This window comes from Orycteropus afer, unplaced genomic scaffold, assembly GCF_000298275.1.
Source record: "Orycteropus afer afer isolate SDZICR_OR568_19922 unplaced genomic scaffold, OryAfe1.0 scaffold00217, whole genome shotgun sequence".
Lineage (NCBI taxonomy): Eukaryota > Metazoa > Chordata > Mammalia > Tubulidentata > Orycteropodidae > Orycteropus > Orycteropus afer.
Window position 1 is genome coordinate 799,351 of NW_006921804.1, and position 13,939 is coordinate 813,289.

The following is a 13,939-nucleotide window of genomic DNA, read 5'->3' on the forward strand; positions in this document are numbered from 1 at the left end:
CGTTGAGAAGCTTCTGCCATCCAGGTGTTCTGGTCCTTTTGGGGGTAGGGTGAAGAGCCTGCAGCAGCATTGAAGACCCTCAAGATAATGCAGCAGATAAAATGGTGCCAGGACATGAGATTTCAAGGTCTTTTATCCTTTTCCCCCTAGTTCCCGCTCAGAAATCCGCCTGGGCCGCTCTGAGAGCCTAAAGGGCCGAGAAGAGATGAAGCGGTCTCGGAAGGCAGAGAACGTGCCCCGCTCTCGCAGTGACGTTGACATGGACGCTGCTGCTGAGGCTACTCGCCTCCACCAGTCAGCCTCATCCTCTGCTTCCAGCCTTTCTACCAGGTAGGTGGAGCCCAAGCGGCTCTACCTAGTGATACCTAGGGGGCAGTGGGGAGGCTGGAAGGATGAAGGAGGTTGAGAGTTGACATTTTCTCCATAGGTCTCTTGAGAACCCAACCCCTCCGTTCACACCCAAAATGGGCCACAGGTGAGTAGTGGGCATGGTATCACTTTGTTGGGTATCTGGTTCTATCCATGCTCATCTACTCCTCCAAGCCCTGAGTGTCCATCTCTTAATGGCCCACAGGTGTCTCATGAGAATGGTGCAAGCAGGTTGGGCAGGAGAGGGAGGAACAAACCCTGTGTATGAGCTGTTCCTCCAGAGTGCAGCTGAGCTGCTTGTTTTCCCCCAGGAGCATTGAGTCCCCAAGCTTGGGGTTCTGCACAGATGCCCTCCTTCCCCACCTCCTAGAGGATGATCTGGGCCAGCTGTCTGACCTGGAGCCAGAACCAGATGCCCAAAACTGGCAGCATACCGTAGGCAAGGATGTTGTGGCTGGGCTAAGCCAGAGGGAGATTGACCGGCAGGAGGTCATCAACGGTGAGCCTGCTCCACTTCCCCCACACTTCCACTCAGACTAGAATAGGTCTAACACCTGACCTGTAATAGGTAGCAAAGAGGAAAATTAGGAGGGGGACCCTGGGAGCAGGACCAGGCCCATGTTGCTTGTTCCTGTAAGGTCCACCTCAGTTCTGTTGCTTTGGTGAGAGAAAAGTTGAGATTTTATCTGAAAGCAGCACTCCAGTTGCCCCAAAAGCAAAGTGGTTTGGGAATCAGGGTCGTGACTCTAGATACTTGCTCATCTGTTTTCTCCTTCCCTTCCATTCCCTTCCCTCCTTGCCACAACCACTACTCAGAACTGTTTGTGACCGAAGCTTCCCATCTGCGAACACTTCGTGTCCTGGACCTGATCTTCTACCAGCGGATGAAGAAGGAGAACCTGATGCCCCGGGAGGAGCTAGGCCGGCTCTTTCCTAACCTGCCTGAACTCATAGAGATCCACAGTAAGGAGCCTCCCCCCATCTGCCATTCTCCACCCCCTCAAACTGCTTTTCTAGTTAGCCTTCACCCACATACCCAGACCTCCCTGAGTAGTTAACCCAATCTTTGGTGAGAAAAAAGGTGAAAACAGCATTTAGTTCCCCGAAAAGTACAACAGTTTAGGAATCTCCTTCTCTAGACCCTTCCCCACAGCACTGCTTTCACAGATCCCTCTTCTCTCTGTTACAAAGGATCTGGCAGTGCAGCTCAGTACCAGGCGTTTCTGTTTCTTCTCTTCTTGCCGCAGATTCCTGGTGTGAAGCAATGAAGAAGCTCCGGGAGGAGGGCCCCATCATCAAAGAAATCAGTGACCTCATGCTGGCACGGGTATGGTCCAAACTTAGCTTGCTAGACAAGAAGGAGATTGTAGAGTTAGTGTGGGAGACAGGGCGCCATTACCCAAGGCTAGGGGATGTGGCAGGAGAGGAGGTAGGGAAGGGACAAGTCCCAGGCAGGGGTGTGATGCCTGGATGGGTGTCCATTCTCCCTCTCAGTTTGATGGTCCTGCCCGAGAGGAACTCCAGCAGGTGGCTGCTCAGTTCTGTTCCTATCAGTCAATAGCCCTGGAGCTGATCAAGACCAAACAGCGCAAGGAGAGCCGCTTCCAGCTCTTCATGCAGGTACTTCATTGGCCATCCCTCAGCTTTCCCTCATCTCCGTGAGTTCACCAGGGATTTCCTAAGTTTCCCTTCTTCTGGCTCTCAGCTCCTAGTCCACCTGGCAACTTCCCATAGCCTCCCATACCACCCCTTCAGAAAACACTGACTGACACATAAGCACTATCAAGATAGAGACCACCCTTCCTTGAAAAGAACACTGGATTAGCAGTCAGAAGGCCTGGCTCACCTTCTGTTACCTGTGTGCACTTAGAGTAAACTCCCTGGGTCTCAGCTTCTTTGTCTGTAAAAGAAGCAGCTCCGTGGCACAGTGCCTAACTAAGGCATTTGACTGCTAACCAGAAGGTTGGAGAGTCAAACCCACCAGCCACTCCATGGAAGGAAGATGGGGCAATCTATCCCTGTAAGGATTTACTGCCTCAGAAAACCAATGGGGATCACTATGAGTCAGAATTGACTTAATAGCAGTGGGGTTTTGGTGGGTTTATGTAGCTTTTGTTTGCCCTGCCCTCACCACCCCCACCCTGAATATTTAAGGAAGAAGCTGCCACCACTGATTCTAAATGACCTACTGGGGATTAGGAACCATTTGGCATTTTCATGTCCATCTTGGCCCTGAGCCCATAAGCCAGCTCCAGCCACAAGTTGAGAACTTCCTCTGTCTCTCTTCCTCTCCTGCCATCTAGGAGGCTGAGAGCCACCCCCAGTGCCGGAGGCTGCAGCTTAGAGACCTCATCATTTCAGAGATGCAGCGGCTCACCAAGTATCCGCTGCTGCTGGAGAACATCATCAAGCATACCGAGGGTAGGGCACGGAGAGAGGCCAGAGTTGGGAGTCAGGAGACCTCGTTTCAAATCCTAATTCTAGCATGGACTTGCTTTGTGACCTCAGCAAGTCACTTGACCTTTCTGGCCTTCAGTGTCTTCATCCATGCCCTGTTAGAGTGTGTCTCAAAGAAAATAATAATTATAAATGTGCTTTGGGAAATACAAGGTATTCAACAGCAGGAGAGGTCAGAGCCACTAGTCTATATGCAGCTTTTGTGCAAAACAGAAAAAAGCACCACTCTCTGAGTGGACACACAGCTTGGCATGCAGAGGTTGCCTTGGTTCCTCAGGAAGATTATGGTCCCACACCAGGGCTCACAGCTGGATTTTAGCCCCTGTTCACTCTCCTTCTGGGGTGTTTTTCTGCTCTGCAACACATGGGGTCATCATGAGTCTGAATCAACTCAGCAGCAACTGGTTTGGTTTGGTTTTGGTCATCTCCCTGCTGGACTCATCTGTGCACCAAAGACACAACCACATGTGGTAGCCTTAGAGGTGTGCAGCGGACCAGGCCACATTCAGGTCCCTGAGATCCTGAGCATCTTCCACCACCCTCAAGTTTGGAACACTGGAGTGAGGATACAGAGGTGTTGAGAACTGAACCTGATTTGAGCAGGCTTTCCTACAGGTGTAACATTGTTATCACCCATAGTCCCTGTTCCTGTCCCCTTGGTATCAGTACAGCTGGCTGTGACTAGGCACTGTGTTTTCAGAACAGTGTTCAAAACAGTGGTCTAAAACCCTAGAAACTCAGTAAAAATTAACTTTACTACTTAAAGTCTTCAAGGTTAGGCAGCTGTAGCTTGGCTATATCCATCCATGCCTACTGGTTTGAGGCAGGCCATTCAACATGGGTACAGGTTGTTTTTAGGTTCTATCAAGTTCTGACTCACAGCAATCCTGTGTACAACAGAATGAATCCATTGTTGCAGCCGTTGTGTCCCCAGTTGTATTTTGAGTGCCTTCCAACCTGAGGGGCTCATCTTCCAGCACTACATCCAACAATATTCTGCTGCTATCCATAGCTGGCCATTATTTTTTGGAAATCAATCACAGTGTCCCTCTTAGTCTGTCTTAGTCTAGAAGCTCCTCTGAAACCTGTCCCCCGTGGGTGAACTTGCTCGTAGTTGAAATATTGTGGCATAGCTTTTAGCATCATAGCCACATGTAAGCCACTACCTTATGACAAACTGACCGAGGGGTGGTAGATGGATACAGAGAGCCAGGTATTATCTAACAGACTGAAGGTGGAGCCCCTAACCATTTCCTCTACCCCATTCGATAGGTGGTACCTCTGAGCATGAGAAGCTCTGTCGGGCCCGGGATCAGTGCCGGGAAATTCTCAAGTATGTGAATGAAGCCGTGAAGCAGACAGAGAACCGGCACCGTTTGGAAAGCTACCAGAAACGTCTGGATACCACCTCCTTAGAGAGGGCCAGCAACCCACTGGCAGTAGAATTCAAGGTAGGAAGCAGAGGCCGCAGCATAATCAGCACCCCCACACACGCTTCTTGGGCACCCTTAGGAGCAATACTCTGGCCAGCACCTGGAGAGTCTTAGAGGTAGAAGACATGGACCTATATGTGATAAAATGGTGGTGATGGGCCCTAGAACATACACACCTTGTTTTCATTGTCACCTCATCCCTAGACAGAAATGAGGGCAGACAGCCCTACCAAGTTAGAACTCAGCATGGAAGTGGGGGAGTAGAGCATGATGGAACGTTGAAGTGAAAGTGGAGATAAATTAGGAAGAAATAAAACTGAAAAGATGGGCAAGAAAATCAGAGACTGATTTTCTTAGGAAGGTAGCAGCATATGGGGGTGTCTCACTAGATTCCCAGCACCTTTATGCAGAACCCACTCAATCCACTATGAGAAGGTTTTCAAATGCTTACTGAACAAATGAGTGAATGGTTTTTCCTTAATAGAGCCTGGATCTTACAACCAGAAAGATGATCCATGAGGGCCCCCTGACCTGGAGGATCAGCAAGGATAAGACCTTGGGTATGTGCCAGGGCCCTTGGTGGGGTGAGCCCTGAGATCTTTTGCTCTAAAGGGGGAAGTAACAGCCAGGGAGGCAATTTGAAGCAAGACTTAAAGGGTAGCTTGGACGTCTTCGGCACAGTGTAGGGAGGGAGTGATCCAAAGCAAAAGGAAGTGGGGTCTCCAGGCTCCCTGGGCTTCCTAGACCCTAGAGACATGCATCTGAAAGCCTCTGGTGCCCCACTGGGTTCATGAGGGGTGAATGGGCAGCAGTGACCCACTTCACAATCACCACACTCCTCCAGACCTCCATGTACTGCTGCTGGAGGATCTCCTGGTGCTGCTACAAAAACAGGACGAGAAGCTACTGCTGAAATGCCACAGTAAGACAGCCGTGGGTTCCTCAGACAGCAAGCAGACCTTCAGCCCCGTACTCAAGCTCAATGCTGTGCTCATCCGCTCTGTGGCCACAGGTACTCCCAAGGAGATGGGCCCAACTGGCTTGGGGCCATGGTCACTGTTACTGGTGTGCAGTAAGCACTGGGTGTTGGGAGCCAGTCTGGAGCCTTGCAGGATTTACTCGTCTAATCGTGTTCTTTCTTCTTACCATAACCCAGTCTAAGAAGTAGCATGTGGTCCCACGCACAGGTACCTCAGAGGGATAGGGTAGAGACCAAGATGAAGATAGATAACCTAGGCTGGATAGTCAGCCCTCAAGGATAGTGCTGGTTTGGATGAGATGTGGGCATCTGGAATGGACTAAGGATGTCTAAGCACCATTGAAGAGAATGGGAATGGGCAGCAACGAGTAAGACAAGCGTGGCTGCTGGAATAGCGGCCAGGGCAGAGCTCAGTGGCACAGAGCAGCCACAGTACAGAGCCAGGTCCAGGGGACCGAGATGTTTCAGTGAGAAGTGGAGTGTGTACAGGAAAGGACTGTGGACCAAGAATCAGCATCTGGAATTCTCTGAGCTCGCTTTCCTCATCTGTAGCACGGGGCCAATACCTGTCCTCCCTGTGTGTGGTGGTGTGGGGGGGGCGGTGAAAAGTATTGATGGGTATGAAAAAATTACACAACCCATGAGCACATACAGATGTCAGCGGTCACTGTTATTAGAGCACACAGGGTAATGGGTTATTAGAGCACACAGGTAATGAAAGATGACATTAGGGCCCCCAAAATTGCCTCTGTCTCTTGGAAGTGGGCCCGAAGTGGGTCTGATAGCCCAGGTCTCATCTCCCCTCCTTCCTCAGAATTAAGGGTCAGGGCTTTGAGTCTGCACTCTGTTGCCCTGGCCCAGATTGCAGGCATGCATCTGCCACCCCAGTACAGACCCTGCTTCCTTCCTTCCTCGCAGATAAACGGGCCTTCTTCATCATCTGCACCTCCGAGTTGGGCCCACCCCAGATTTATGAGCTGGTTGCATTGACATCATCAGACAAGAACACGTGAGAATTGATTGAGGGGTCACACATAACCACCGCCCCCTTGGGACCAGGGTGGTGTGTATGAGGATGGTGGGCATTGAGGCCTGGGCTGGGCCCCCAAGCCAACACCGGGTGGGGAGATGGGAAGGGAAGCGATAGGTAGGCCAGATGTCAAGGGACCTGTCCCTTCCCCGCACATAAGGAGAATCTGAGTTCCTAGCATCTTCCACCCATTGCTGTGGCTTCTTTCCTTTCTGTCCCCACTCTTCCCCTTCCCCATCAAGCATTTTAACTGCGTCCATTCTCCTCACATTTTGCTTCCAGGACCACTGCCCCACCCTGTACTCCCTAGCTATTCATGGAACACAGACAGGTTGAGTCAGACAGTTTTGTCAATCTGAGGCTGCTTTTCTCTAAAATGTGGATAATGCTACCTCTTTGAGGGTTATTTTGAGAAAAAGAAATGTATAAATGCTTAGCACAGAGCCTGACAGAGGGTAGATCTTCAATATTTGGTAGTTGCAAATAATCTAACCCCAAGGAAGCCACCAGTCAGGACTCGAGAGGTGGGAACCTGCCAGGCAAAGAGTCTAGGGGCATGGAGAAGGCTTGAAAGCTCAGAGCAGCAGGCTTAGTAGGGGGAGGTTGGGAGTGCCCTTGTCTTGTTCTCACACCGGGTATTTCTGTTCCTGCCGAGGAACAGATGGATGGAGCTCTTAGAAGAGGCTGTGCGGAACGCCACCAGGCACCCCGGAGTGGCCCCAATGCCTGTCCATCCCCCACCCCCAGGCCCCCAGGAGTCAGCCCACCAGAGCCCGGCACCCAGCAGGTGCAGTGCTTAGCTCTCCTAGCCCTCTGCCCAGCCCCTCTCCAAGTTGCTTGTTTTTGGCTATTTCTAAGGCCTTCACCCCCAGGGATATGCAGCACCCCCTCAACAAGAAAATGTTAGAAGGAGATAGATACCTATAGGCTCCAGCAGAGGGGGGAACATCGCCATACCTGTCTGCCTCCTGTGCCCATCTTGCCTCCTCCCACCTGACAGGAATGCAGACCGTGCCTGAGGTTGGGGCGGGGGTATAAAGCCAGGGACAGGGACAAGTTCAGCCAGCATTCCCTTCCTCTCCAGGTTGCTACTCTCCAGGTTGAAGCCTGCTACTGCCCTCCTTGGACCCCACTCCTTTGTTGCCCCCTCTAACTCGGGGGTCCAGGGTGGAATTTCATAACAACTCCATATCCTGGCCAGAAGAAGGTCAGTTCACTGCAGCATGTTCCTCTCTTACCCCTGATTGGTTGTTTCCCTCAGGGTAGGACTGGATGACTCAGAAGTGTTCCACAGAACTTGTTCAGAACCAGAACCTGAGGAACTGCCTGGAGGTAAGGGCCCTGAACTCTTGTGAGGGCCCCATCCAAGTCATACTTTATAGACAGAAGTAGGGAAGTGGTCAGGAGTGGGGTTGGGGGGGTTGTCAATGTGGGAGTGATAAGAGAGATCCAAGGGGAAAAGCCACACAAGACCAAGTTAGGCAGAGCTCTGAACATCAGGGCCAGAGGGATGTGGTTTTGCTAAGAGTAAGGCGGAAACAACATGAGGAAGGCAGTTGGGAAGAGGAAAGAAACAGACTAAGAGCGTAGACTAGCTCATTTGAACAGGGATTCCACCCTGACTCTGGGTGATAGGTATTTAGAAGAGAGAATGGGGAAGGGTCCAGAGCCCTGCTTCCTTCAACCAGGGCTGATTGATGAGAATGGGAACAAAACCATCAGAAAAGAGGTGGGAGCTCAAAGGGTTTAAGACCATTCCTGGGATGGAACTATTGTTGTTATGTGCCATCGAGTCGGACCCGACTCATAGTGACCCCTCCTTGGGTTTCTGAGGCAGTGTCACTACAGAAGTAGATTGCCCAACCTTCCTTCCGAGGAGTGGCTGGTGGGTTTGAACCAGCAGCCTTCTGGTTAGCAGTCAAGTGCCTTAGGCACTAGGCTACCAGAGCTTCTCTGGATGGAACTAGAAGGGAACTAAACAGAATTCTCATTGAGAGTTTGTGTGTGAAATTACTTAGGGTCTTATGTTTCAAAATAAATCATGGGCTCCCTGGCTGGGTCCTTATTCTGTTTCCCTCTGGTCTTCCCCCTGACTTCTCTCACACCTTCAAGTCTGCTCTCATGTCATCTTTGCAGCAATACCTTCTCTAACAAGCCTTCTTGAACCCCTCAGCCCGACTTTTGTTTATCTTCTTCTCTTCCAGAGCACTTAACACCTTCTAACAAACTATATGATTTACTTGATTATTTTTCATGATTTCTGTGTGTCCCTCTGTTAGAATTTAAATCTCCTTAAAGGCAAGAACTTTGTTTTGTTCACTGATGTATACTGAGAGCCTAGAACAGCACCTGCCCATAATAGGTACTCAGTAAACATTTGAATGAATCACTGTTCCCAGCCCAGGGACTATGGGTGATAGCAATGTTACACCTGTAGGAAAGCCTGCTCAGATCAGGTTCAGTTCTCAACACGTCTGTATCTTCACTCCAGTGTTCCAAACTTGAGGGTGGTAGAAGATGCTCAGGATCTCAGGGACCTGAATGTGGCCTGGTCCCCTGCACACCTCCAAGGCTACCACATGTGGTTGTGTCTTTGGTGCGCAGATGAGTCCAGCAGGGAGATGACCAAAACCAAACCAAACCAGTTGCTGCTGGGATCCCTCCCTACCTGCCCTCTCCCTTTCCCTGTCTTACATTCCCCTTTCCTCCAAAGCAGGCACTGGGCCCCAGCAGAGGGTCAGAGGCAAGCACCCAGTACTGCTGGAGGATCCTGAGCAGGAAGGCAGTGGTGAGGAAGAGGAGCTGGGGGCCCTTCCACACCCTCCCTCACCCCTGGATGGAGAGAACACAGTCATCAGGACAAGGGACCCCATTCACCTGCCCCTCCCAGGCCCTCTGTTTATGGAAGGACTCGCTGAGTCAGCCCTAGAAGATGGTGAGTGCCTCAGGGACCCTGCCATCAGCTGCATAATGCCCCGGTAGCATGGCTAGTATACACTGGCAGGCATCTTCACACACACATCCCCCTTGCTCAGAGGCTCTTTGTTGTGCTTGTGAGAGGCATATGTCATATACACAGTCCCAACACCACCAACTAGTTAGCCAGAGCCCCCAGCTCCACCCTGAGATTGAGGTCAGTTTACCAGGTTGGGGTTGGGGAGGAAGCAGTGGTCTGCTCCCTCTCCCATTAGTGTGTGTATCGTCCTGTGCTGGGGAAGCCATCACCCTGTTTCCTCCGCAGTGGAGAACCTGCGGCACCTGATCCTGTGGAGCCTGCTGCCGAGTCATACCACGGAACTACAGGCCACTGGGGAGGCCGAGGATGACCTGACACCCACCCCGTCTGTCATCAGCATCACTTCTCACCCATGGGACCCAGGCTCTGCAGGGCGGGCCCCCACTGGGGGTGAAAGGGACAACACTCAGCTCCCCCAGCTGGAAAGTGGCCAGCCAGAGCTGGAGGACATGACTCTCTGTTCTCTGGAACACTTGCCCCCAAGAACCAGAAATTCTGGGGTCTGGGAGTCTCCCGAGTTGGACAGGAACCCAGCTGAAGCAAGCACAGAGGCAGCAGGAAGTTACAAAGTTGTAAGAAAAGGTAAAACAAATCGGGGCATCCATGGGGAGACAAATGCCCAGTTTTGCTAGGGTAGGAGCAAGTCTTCCAGCTGCTTCCAGTCCCACCCTTACCCCTGGGACCTTGTGAGCAGAGGCCTGCACTGGATCCTGGGCATAGAGATGTAATGAGATCAAGCAAAGGCTTTGGAGTGGCACAGCTGAGGGCAGAGCCCTGGCTCTGCCACTTGTGTCTGTGTGACCATGGACAAAATGCTGAATCATCTCTGAACCTCATTCTATAACATGGGATATTACCTATTGCCTGGCACAAATCAAGTATCAATAAATGTCCTTATTAGTATTCTCTGATATTCCAGTCGTGAGGAAGAGATGTGGCTTTTCTAAAGAGGCTCAGATCCGAAAAGACAAGGGCAGTGGATGCTATTCCAGATATCAGTGATGAAGGAGCAGACCATGGGGGAATGGGAATGGAGCTGGGCGCAGAGGGTAATCAAAGAGAAGTGGCTTTAGGAAAGGCTGGGAAGACACTGGGAGTCAGGGAATGTGGTTAGGTGCGCAAGGGTATAGGAAGGACCCCCAGGCTGTGGAATACCATGGAAAGCTTTGAGACGAGAGACATCAGGAGTAGCTGGGATGGAGCAGATACATCTGTTTGACCAGAACAGCGAGCCCAAGGGAGGAAGGCCCTAGGGGCTGGGAGGAATACACTGAAGAGAGAAGGCTGGTCTGAGGAGTGTGGCAGCAAAGAGGAAGGGGAGGCTAGTACTCCTGAGGGGTGGGATAGGGCCTGAGTTAGTGCAGGAAGGGGGCTGCTTATCCTCCATAGTGTTGAGTTCTGCCTCCTTTTCCAGCAGCATTTTTTCGTTCCATCTACCCAAGGTCTGCCCTCTCCTGGGTTTCTGGGAACTAACCTTCTTTCTCTCACTCTTGGTGAATTGGTAGAAAGCTCTCTATTAGCTCCCTGGGTTATAATCATGTATGATCGTGTGTTTACTTTGTTCTTCCCTTTGTCTTTTCTCCCCCGCCCTATTCCCACTTCTTTGTCTCTCTCCTTCCTACTCTTGCCCCTTCCCTTTCCTTGTCTTTTGGTCTCCTCTCCCTGGTGGTGGTGGTGGTGTCGGTGCAGCTGAGGTAGCAGGCAGCAAGGTTGTCCCTGCACTACCAGAGAGTGCCCAGTCAGAGCCTGAGCCACCTGACGTGGAAGGCGGAGCAAAGGCTGCGGGTAATAAACTTCTCCTCAGAGCAAAGACAGTCAAGGGCTGGAGTGTGGGGCCTGTGGGGCAGAGCTGGGCTTGGGAGTCAGGCCCCTGCCTGCAAGCATGTGTGCGCACACACAAGCAGTGTACATTCTCCCTTGGCTGTCTGGAACCGGTGAGAAGTAGGACGTGGGCCTGCTGAAAGGGGAGTAGGTCCTGTACTATCAGGCTTGACTTTCAGCTTTAAGAAACCACTTACTGAGAGCTGTACTGAGGCCCCTTTGCAGGGCAGTAGGGCTAAGCAGCCTGTGTTCAGTTCTAAGTTAAGCAAGGAAACCTAGCCTGGTGCCCAGGGCCCAGCCTCCTTAACCTAACTTTCTGAGTAGCCACTTCCTCCACCCCAACCACCACGCCAGTGTCCCTGTTTAAATATGCGTCAGTGGCCTTCCAGGTTCCTCGGTGCTTTACTTCCGTCAGGTCCTTCCTCCAGCTGTCTCTGACCTCCCTCTGACAACCTAGGTATCTATAAGATTGTGAAACAGATGGCAGCTGGGGCCAAAGCAGTGGCGACATACATCAGCTGAGCTTACAGTGGGGCAGGTGAAAACGCCTGCTCCTTTATAAAGAGTCTGAAACCAGCCCATCACCTCTTCACCCCACCTCCCTGGTTCCCAAGTGAAACACTGTACAGCCCTGCCACCTCTTCTTAGCACCCACCACTGTGCATCTTCCCTGGTGTGTATCAAGCTGAGCAACACTGCCATCTAGAAGATTCTCCAGGGAACAGCATAGGAATCTCGTAGGCAGAGTACAGTCACCTTGCTTTGGGGCCCTCTGGCCCTGTTCTGTCAGTCTGCATGGGGAACACTAAGGGGAGTGGGGAATGGCTGAGAGTCTGTATTTGCCTCCTAATCCCTTTCTCTTGCTGTGGGGCACAGGGAACTGTTTTTACGTCAGCATGCCAACAGCAGCCTTAGTCTCAAGCGCTGACCCTTCAGAGGTACCCACCAGCTCCACTCCGCCTGACAGCCTCCCTACCTGCCAGACAGAGCCTCGTCCCCAGCTGCAGGGAAGCAATGGAGATCAAAGACGTCCTAACCGCTCTTCCCCCAGCCTGGCCCTCAGGGACGTGGGCATGATCTTCCGTACCATTGAGCAGCTCACTCTTAAGCTCAACAGGCTCAAGGTGAGGTTAACAGAGTTTGGGTCCCTGGAGGCCTCAGTCAGTCACCCAAGACTGTTCCCTGTGAGAGAAGTGTGTGTCTAGATCCTGTCCTACCATGTCCAGCCAGCCATCTTCCATCACAGCCCCATCCCCAGGGCCCAGCACTGGGGCCTTCTGAATAGAAGGACTTGAGTGCAAACACTGCCCCTCTTTCAGGACATGGAGCTGGCCCACAGAGAGTTGCTGAAGTCCTTTGGTGGAGAGTCATCTGGTGGCACAACACCCGTGGGCAGTTTGCACACAGAGGCAGCAAGGTGGACAGACAGTTCCCTTTCACCACTAGCCAAGGAGCCTCTGGTCTCTGACTGCAGGGAGAGCCATAAACCAAGGCCCTGCCCTGAGGACGGTGAGTGAAGCTATTCCTTCTTTGTACCTACCCTGGGGAAGAAGTCCACCAGCTAGTGAGGAAATGTCGCCAACCAGTGTGAGGAGAGAGGAGGTGGTTCTGGGAGTCTCATGCCCCCCTTGGGTATAACGGAACTATTGCCTGTACTTCAGAAAGGAATCTTTTTAAGGAAATCCCACAGAAGCTTGCCTAAAAATGAGAAACTTAGAATTGAACCCTCTTTCCTTGGGCTATGGAAATCAACCAAGGGGAGCCTGGCCTCATGTCTAAAACCCATTCTTATTAAGTAGTTCAGAATGAGATTGGTTGGCCAAGAACATGGTTATGTTCTAACTCAGGAAGATAGGATTTTGAGGGCTGGCAGAACAAAAGTGGGATTTAGTGGCCAGCCCTTTTCAGGCCCCACAATAGGGTCTCTGGTGGAGGATAGTACCTTGTCATCAGTGGATAGTGCTGAATGAGCTGTGCATGAGCTTTGGGACTTTGCTGGCAAAGCATATGGGGAGGCTCAGCTCTGAAGGCCATCATTTCCTCCTATCACCATCTCTGCTCATCCTCCCACAGGCTCTGATACCCCCCTCGAAGACAGGGCAGCAGCCACAGCCACAGCCACATCACCAGGACCGTAACCACCTGAACCACCAAATTTTCTGTGTCCTCCTCCCCGCATCAGGAACTGGCCTGAGGCAGGGGTACAGGGTGGGGAGCCCCAGACCTCCTCCTTGTGTAGAGAAGGTAGACCTTCTCCCTAGTGGTGGAACTGGGATTTAGCTAATGCCTGGGAGGGAGTCCTGCATGTTGCTTGGTCTACTCTGATCTCAAGTTTCAGTGTCTGTTCCTATCCCTTCAGCCCAGCCTCTCAAGACCTCATATCTCCTAAGCATGCTGACTGCATCTGAACGGCCCGCACTCAAAACTCTGTCCCCCCTCGCCCCACATGTGCTTGTTCACCCATGTGGGGGCCCTCAGACATGCAAGTGAAAGGAGGAGTCTTCTGTGTAAATGCACTTTCTTCCTCCCCTTCCTTTCTCCACAGGACCCCACGGCTGAGGGGGTGCCTCCACTCCTTTGTCACTTTGGTTTCCTATAAATATGTATGTATTATATGTGCATTTTTTATTGTAAATAACTTCGACCTTTTTTGTTTCTGTTCCTGGAGTACTGGAGGCAGTTACGGATAGGACTGCTAAGGGAAGAGGGAGCTCACTTGTATCTCCTAGGTAACGGCCCCTTTCCCAAACCCCAGTCCAACTCCAGGATCAGGGTCGAAAGGTAGAGCCAGACCTGAGTGTCCCTGTCCCCTGTGGGTGGGAATGTTGGTAAGA

The 13,939-nt window shown here is 51.7% G+C and overlaps 1 protein-coding gene across 1 annotated transcript in view; it reads left to right on the forward strand.

Annotated features, from left to right (window-relative positions):
- ARHGEF11 (Rho guanine nucleotide exchange factor 11) overlaps window positions 1–13,243 on the forward strand; it is a 229,429-nt gene extending 216,186 nt beyond the window's left edge. Inside the window, exons 21-39 of the mRNA XM_007948600.1 lie at window positions 151–330; window positions 428–475; window positions 681–868; window positions 1,186–1,332; window positions 1,617–1,696; window positions 1,864–1,989; window positions 2,673–2,790; window positions 4,099–4,277; window positions 4,744–4,819; window positions 5,104–5,271; window positions 6,157–6,247; window positions 6,930–7,055; window positions 7,530–7,600; window positions 8,985–9,203; window positions 9,510–9,866; window positions 10,974–11,069; window positions 11,982–12,229; window positions 12,425–12,614; window positions 13,179–13,243. Coding sequence (XP_007946791.1) covers window positions 151–330; window positions 428–475; window positions 681–868; window positions 1,186–1,332; window positions 1,617–1,696; window positions 1,864–1,989; window positions 2,673–2,790; window positions 4,099–4,277; window positions 4,744–4,819; window positions 5,104–5,271; window positions 6,157–6,247; window positions 6,930–7,055; window positions 7,530–7,600; window positions 8,985–9,203; window positions 9,510–9,866; window positions 10,974–11,069; window positions 11,982–12,229; window positions 12,425–12,614; window positions 13,179–13,243 — 2,773 coding nt within the window. The remainder of the gene's footprint in view (window positions 1–150; window positions 331–427; window positions 476–680; window positions 869–1,185; window positions 1,333–1,616; window positions 1,697–1,863; window positions 1,990–2,672; window positions 2,791–4,098; window positions 4,278–4,743; window positions 4,820–5,103; window positions 5,272–6,156; window positions 6,248–6,929; window positions 7,056–7,529; window positions 7,601–8,984; window positions 9,204–9,509; window positions 9,867–10,973; window positions 11,070–11,981; window positions 12,230–12,424; window positions 12,615–13,178) is intronic.
- The last annotated feature ends 696 nt before the right edge of the window (window positions 13,244–13,939 follow it).